This window comes from Tarenaya hassleriana, unplaced genomic scaffold (assembly GCF_000463585.1).
Source record: "Tarenaya hassleriana unplaced genomic scaffold, ASM46358v1 Cleome47, whole genome shotgun sequence".
NCBI classification, from domain to species: domain Eukaryota; kingdom Viridiplantae; phylum Streptophyta; class Magnoliopsida; order Brassicales; family Cleomaceae; genus Tarenaya; species Tarenaya hassleriana.
The window spans coordinates 235701-242591 of NW_010967396.1; the positions used below are offsets into that span (position 1 = coordinate 235701).

General features: G+C 38.6%; 1 protein-coding gene across 2 annotated transcripts; it reads left to right on the forward strand.

Annotated features, from left to right (window-relative positions):
- The first annotated feature begins 3517 nt into the window (after positions 1 to 3517).
- LOC104825477 (isoflavone 2'-hydroxylase-like) lies at positions 3518 to 6254 on the forward strand. 2 transcript variants are annotated; one of them, XM_010557805.2, is made up of 4 exons: positions 3518 to 4444; positions 4520 to 4911; positions 4978 to 5208; positions 5945 to 6254. In XM_010557805.2, the coding sequence occupies exons 1-4, from the start codon at positions 3548 to 3550 to the stop codon at positions 5997 to 5999; spliced, it is 1575 nt and encodes a 524-aa protein (XP_010556107.1). In that variant the 5' UTR covers positions 3518 to 3547; the 3' UTR covers positions 6000 to 6254. The 2 variants fall into 2 exon arrangements, with proteins under 2 accessions (XP_010556107.1, XP_010556108.1); XM_010557806.2 differs by having other exon boundaries at positions 5950 to 6254.
- Positions 6255 to 6891: the final 637 nt, after the last annotated feature.

The window sequence follows — 6891 nt, forward strand, 5'->3', positions numbered from 1 at the left end:
AGGACTTCCCTCAGCTGCTCATAAGCAGGAGGTAAGGAGTTCAGCAGGTAAACTGCTTGATACTCCTCCTCTACCTTCACATTTAAGCTGTGAAGGTCGGACAATAATTTCTGGAAAATGTCTAAATTTTCCTCTATCGTCCTAGAGCTATCCATCTTAAACCCTGACAACCTCTGCATGAGATGCATCCTAATGGAGAGGGATTGCTCTATGTGCAATCGTTCTAGCTTCCTCCAGATTCCGAATGCCGTCCTTTCGGATATGACCTTTCTCAGAACCTGATCCGCTAGACATAGCACTATGAGATTCCTAGCCCTTCTACTCCTTTCTTGTCTCTCTTTGAGAGCCGGAGTGCCCGATCCCTTTGCCCCGGTTCTAATGACCCGGTGGAAAGGGTCGTAAGACCTCCTGAATCCTCGGTTTCTTGAGCTGAAGTTTTTGGGTTCCCCTCATCAGCATTCCCCTACAAATATGGATCATCCTCTAGTATGTCCTCTAACCCTAAGATCTCTAAACTAATAGACATCTTCTCCTTCCATAAGGAGAAGTCTCCCATGCCATCGAACTTCTCGACGTCAAGGCGATGCAGAGGGAGACATCACTAAAAGGATACATAATCTCTAACCTGAGGATGCACTAGATCTACTTAGGACGATCTGACCCGAGTCTAAAGACGACTCTAAAAACTGCGAATGACTAAACCGACCCTAGGAGCACCTGAAAACAGACCTAAGGAGTGAGAGCGATCCTAAGAGGACCTAAACCTAGGTATATTTTTCAACCTAACAGACCTAATAGACTCTAGAACAGCCTACCTAAGACCTAATTACGTCTAATCAGACCTACCCCAAGGCTAACACTGACCTAAACAACCTAGACCAGACCTAAACCGAGTCTATTTTGTCTCCCTAAATTTAATTAGATCTAAACCAACCCAATATTGACTTACTTACCCCTGATCAAACTTGAATTAACCTAATCAGATCTAAACTAAGTCTAAAACCGACCTAATTAATTCTGATCAGACCTTATCTAGCCTAAAATCAACCCCTACAAACCTTCATTAACCTAACATGTTTCTTGCAGACCCATACCTATTGATTTCAAGCCTAATACTGACTTCTAACTCACCTAATTCAGCCAAATCCTTCTATTCAGGCCTAACCGGACACAAACACCGGACTCTATGGACTGAAACAGGTAACCAAAGTCTCCCCCCAGATCCAATCTGCCATTACCTAGGATAAATCGATCTATACAAATCCTAAATACCTTATACCAGACAGAATATCCTAAGAACCGGACTCTATCTGCACCAACCGAACCAATCAGACCTAAAACCAACCAATTTTAGTCCTAATCAGATAATCATGGCCCTAAATCGATCAATCTAGACCTTATCTAGTCGATACAGACCCTAAACCAGACAATCCCAGCCCTATTTGGACAAATCAAATCTTAATCAGACCTAAATCGGCTCAATCCCAATCTAAATTGACCTAAACCGGACTCAATTATCCTAAACCGGACCTAGATTGACCTAAACCGGTCTGGGTTATCTCGAACCGGACCTAAATTGACTTGAACTTGTCTGAACCGGTCTAATTGACTCCAAACCGGACCTGAACCGGTCCAATTGACTTGAACTGGTCCAGTTTTCCGAACCCGGTCAACCCAGACTAAATCGGTCCGAATTTAAATTGAACCCGGTTTAATTAGATAAATTGATTTAAATTGGATAAACCAGAATTAAACCAACAAACCCTAATTCGGAAGCTTCAGCAATCGAGTTAACCCGAGTCAACTCGGACGTTGACTCATCCCGGAAATGACTCAGTCGTGATGCGAACGAGTCACGACCGAGACTCACCGAAAAAACGTCGGTTTTCACCGGTTCTTCCCCCTATAACCCTAGACCTAATGCATGACCAAGTGAAATTTACCTCCTCGGACTCCGAATTCGGCTGAGCAACTCAACCAAATCATATCCGAAATCTTACCTGGAACTTGTCGCCGATTTGAGCTCCTCTGCCTGTGACTACCGTCGATTTCTCCTCGAAATGGCTTTTGCTTCATTGTTTCACCGCCGATTTGCAACCTGAAACACGAAACACCAAAGATCAGAAACTCAGATCGAAACCAAGTTTTGGATCTTACTTCAACTCCGAGATTTTGCTGTCGATTCGCTGAAATTTGCCGTCAACCAGGCTCTAATACCACTTGTAATGGAATCGGCTCGAAAGTCATCAAGAAACCCTCCGATTCACTCCGATTTGAGCAGAAAACGAAAGAACACAGAAATTACGAGTTCAGCACCGAGAGAACTCGGTGCCTACGTCTCAGGAAGAGGATCAGCGTTCTACTAGGATTACAAAAAAGAAATAGTCGGAAATCCACCGAAAAAACCGATCAACGACACCGTAGAACGAATAATCGTTCGCCACACACGAGAATGAAATCTTAGGGTTTCATTAACCACAAAACCAAAAGACCGAATTGTCCCTCCGTCCTCAAACCCTATGTCTCGAACCTAGGTTTTGGAAGCCTCTTTCTCGCCTAAAGGGTTTGGTGAAGACCCCACAATGTTTATATCAATAGACGTTCGAATTCGCGAAAGGTTCTAATTTTTTTTTAAAAAAAAAGGTTTCAGATTTTTATGCTTTTTTTTAATTAATCTAAATATTAGGAATCTATAATCAAATATGTGTATTTATTTAAATTGATAGTTGGGAGGTGATACATAACCTTATAATACATATACATATACATATATATATCCGTGTGCGTATTGAATGATTGTGGATGAGTGGGTGTATACCATGTCCCATTGTCCACATTAATTTTCAGAATTCATAAAAAAAGACCAAACAACTACTCTTCCATCACATCTCCTTTGCTTCTTCGTTTTTGGCCCTTTTTTGTCTTCAATTTAAAAATAAATAAATAAATAAATATGGTAAGAGAAAATGTTAAGGACGGCTTATCGTTTTCTGTCAAGTTTGATAAGAAAATGGAATTTGTAATTAGGGAAAAATTTGTGACGTGAAGAACTCTAATGTCTGTCTGTAACCATAAAAATATAATGATGGCTTCTACCGCATTTTTTAAATTTCTTTTGTGTGTGTGTGTGTGTGTTTTGTCCCTTACAGTAAATTCATACCATATTCAATTAAAAAAAAAATTATAATGATGGCTCGGATAAAATTTTGTCTTGTATGTTATTAAATGCTGATCATTGATATTTGTACAACTCACAAACTCTAAATCCAACCAAATCAATTTAAATTCATCTAAGCATGTATTATTTTTTAATAGTATTGATTCGAATGAAACGGCTTTATTTACGATTTATTTAGCATCTTGTTGCATTTTTTATGTCTGTATTAATTCAAATGACCCCACACACACACACACATATATATATATATATATCAATATAGGTCCCATATATATATATAATCATTATAAATTCTAATCATACCATGCTTTCTATGATATTTTAATACTCACCTGAACGAGCTTTCGAGCAAGGCAGAAGAAAACACACATGGAGACTCGCTTGCTGTATCTTCTTCTTAGTATTCTCGTATCCGCCATTGTTATCACACTGAAAGCTCTCAAGAAGACAATACACAAGTACCCACCAAGCCCAACTCGTCTCCCGATCTTGGGTCACCTTCATCTACTCAAGAACCCTCTCCACGAATCATTACAGAGCATATCTTCCGAGTTCGGTCCTGTTCTCTATCTCAAGTTCGGGTCTCGTCCCTTTGTCGTCGTGTCCTCTGCTTCGACCGTCGAAGAATGTTTCACCAAAAACGACATCGCTTTCGCCAACCGGCCCAGGACTTTATCCGGGGACCGCCTCAGCTACGGATACTTAGCCATGGGTTTCGCTCCGTACGGCGAGACCTGGAGGATTCTCCGGCGACTTGCGGTGGTTGAGGTCCTTTCCTCGAACAGTATCCAAAAGTTTTCGACTTTACGCGCGGAGGAAGTAACCCATCTCTGTCGCAGAATCTTCCATCTTTCCAAGAAGGGTTTAGAGAAAATCGATCTGAAGTACTGTTTTTCGCTTCTGACAGCGAATCTTTTGATGAAAATGGTCGCGGGGAGGAGAGTTTTCGAGGGAGATATCGAGAGGGAGAAGCAGTTTTTGTCGGAGTTTAAGGATATGTTCTATCCGACCATGACGATGAATCTCTGTGATTTCTTCCCCTTCCTTAGATGGGTTGGATACAAAGGAATAGAGAAGAATATGGAGCGTGTTTTCAGAATGAGAGATCGTTATTTACAGAAACTGATCGAAGGAGTCCAGGGAGAAAGAAGCAACGGGGTTTCGAAAGATAAATCATCGAATCCGACACTGATCGAAACCCTTTTGTCGTTTCAAGATTCGGATCCGGAGTTCTTCTCAGACAATATCGTAAAGAGCATCGTTTTGGTAAGTGAAGTGTACTTTAATCGCCAATGGCTTAAAGGGATGTTTCTGAATCCGACAAATGATTTTTTTTTTCAGGTAATGTTCACAGCAGGAGCAGACACGGTGGCTGTAACATTAGAATGGGTCATGTCTCTGCTTCTGAGCAATCCAGAAGCATTACTTAAGCTTAGAGAAGAGATCGATGAAAACGTCGGTCCAAATCGTTTGGTGACCGACGCAGACTTGGCTAAGCTTCCTTACCTTCGATGCGTCATCAATGAAACTCTCAGGCTATACCCTCCGACGCCATTGTTACTGCCCCACTCGTCTAGTGAAAGCTGCCATATCGGTGGCTACACTGTACCAAAAGGCACGACACTGATCGTGAACTCGTGGGCAATGCATCGAGATCCCGATGTTTGGGAAGATCCAGAACGTTTCAGCCCGGAGAGATTCCAAGGCGTGGTTGGAGAACGCGACGGATTCAGGCAAGAAAAATGGATCAAAATCTGTTTCTGAAATCCGTGTGTTTCATCGGGTTGTTTTTTTTCCAGGTTTATACCGTTTGGAACCGGGAGAAGAGCGTGTCCGGGGGCGAACATGGCGATCCGGTTGGCGTCCTTGGCGATAGGGATGTTGGTTCAGTGTTTCGACTGGGAGAAGGCCGAGCCAGAGATCGACATGAAAGGTGTTGCGGGACTGACTCTGTCCAGAGCCAGGCCATTGGAGGCGAGGTTTCTTCCTCGCCAAGGTATTGATAAGCTGCTTGTCACTTCAGTTGAAGGGTGAGTCTTGTTTGAATTTCCGACAGAAGAGTTTTGCCTCTGAAAAAATAATGTCTGAAATATTCCAATAAAATGGGATGGCTGCGAGCTGTTCTTGGTGGGTTTTCATGTTATATATCCATATGATATAATATTCAAGAATAGAGCAATAATCATGGACCGTGAAACACGATAAAGAAAACAAATGAAGATTTACATAATAACCCAAATTAGAACACGTGACAAGGAAACTGAAAAAATTGTAAAAAATCTGACCTTTTGGCCGCGTAATCCCCAACATTTTTCCTTGGTTTAATACTGAATTTGAACACAAAACTGATAGAGTCCTCAGGAAGGAAAATCCAAAAAAAAAAAAAAAAAAACTTTTTGAACTCTAACAATAATTACGAATTTATTTATTTTGACAAAAAAATTAATTTTTTTACAAAAAGAAATTATCGATATTATTTTAACACGGACGATATGATTTTTGTGGATTCATCTATCATATGAGATAAAAATTAAATAAAAAAAATAAATATATATTAAAAATTAAAATTTAAAATAATTTAAAAAATTATATAATAAAAAATGTACAGTAAATATATACAAATACATATATATAACAACATATATATATATATAGTCATAAAATATGTCCGCTTCTCTCCTTTTGGGGGTTCTCGGAATCTGTAAAATTTTCAATTTTTACCGAGCAAAAAAAATTCAATTTTTACATGGAATTTTTTGGCTGATGAACAGATGCTTGGTTCCTGGCCGCTGATCTCCAACGTCGAAGTCATCGCGAGTGATATTAGGACACGTGGATACGATCGGACGGCTAAAATGGCATGACAATGCAGGAACGTGAATTTAAAGGATCGGCATTTGGGATTAGATAGATCTTGAAACATAACTCGACGAGTTCTGTTTGTGTCTTAATCCCGGAGGTTGCAAAAGCCAAATTGTGTTTTGTATTTTTTGGTAATGAGGTCATTTACATTGTAATTGAACTTGTTGTTTGTGTGTTTTTGGATCCATTTTCTGATCAGAATTTTAGGTTTATACCCATATCTCATATGCATATTTCAAATTGCAGTTTTATAATAGTCTATAACGCTGCACACACACACATATATAACCAGTGGCGGATCCAAAAATTTTTTTCAACATGGGACAACAAATATAAATATGATATAAAATATAAAAAACTAATAAAAATATATTATCAGAAAAATATTTTTCATTATATAGCTAAATTCTCCGATCTTTCATTTTTTTAAATCTATTCCTAACAACTTCATTTATAATTATCTCAAACATATTTTTTTCGATAAAACAAATTAGAAAATCACTCAAAGGCTGATCACCAATCCGATTACGCAAAGTTATTTTAACATGACTAAAAACTGTCATATAAATGAGCAATTTTGAATTTATTCCGTTAAATAGATCATTAAATTTTGGACACTGTAAATTTTTTTGAGAAATTTCTCAATAGATTTCTCTGTTAAATCAATTATGAGATTTGTATAAAAACAAATTTATTAATATGATAAGGAGAATGTAAAATTGGTAGAAAAAAAAATTGAAAAAAAAAGATTTAGGGTTAAAAAAATGAGGGGGCACCATTTAATTTTTAGTGGGGGCATTGTTATAATTTAATTAAAACTATAAGTAATATTTCTTTTTTTTAAAATGTGA

Coding starts and splice junctions, on each gene's coding strand:
- LOC104825477 (XM_010557805.2), top strand. CDS start 3,548: ATGGAGACTCGCTTGCTGTATCTTCTTCTTAGTATTCTCGTATCCGCC. Junction 4,445..4,519: donor TCGTAAAGAGCATCGTTTTG/GTAAGTGAAGTG, acceptor TTTTTTTTTCAG/GTAATGTTCACAGCAGGAGC. Junction 5,209..5,944: donor CTTGTCACTTCAGTTGAAGG/GTGAGTCTTGTT, acceptor TTTTGGCTGATG/AACAGATGCTTGGTTCCTGG.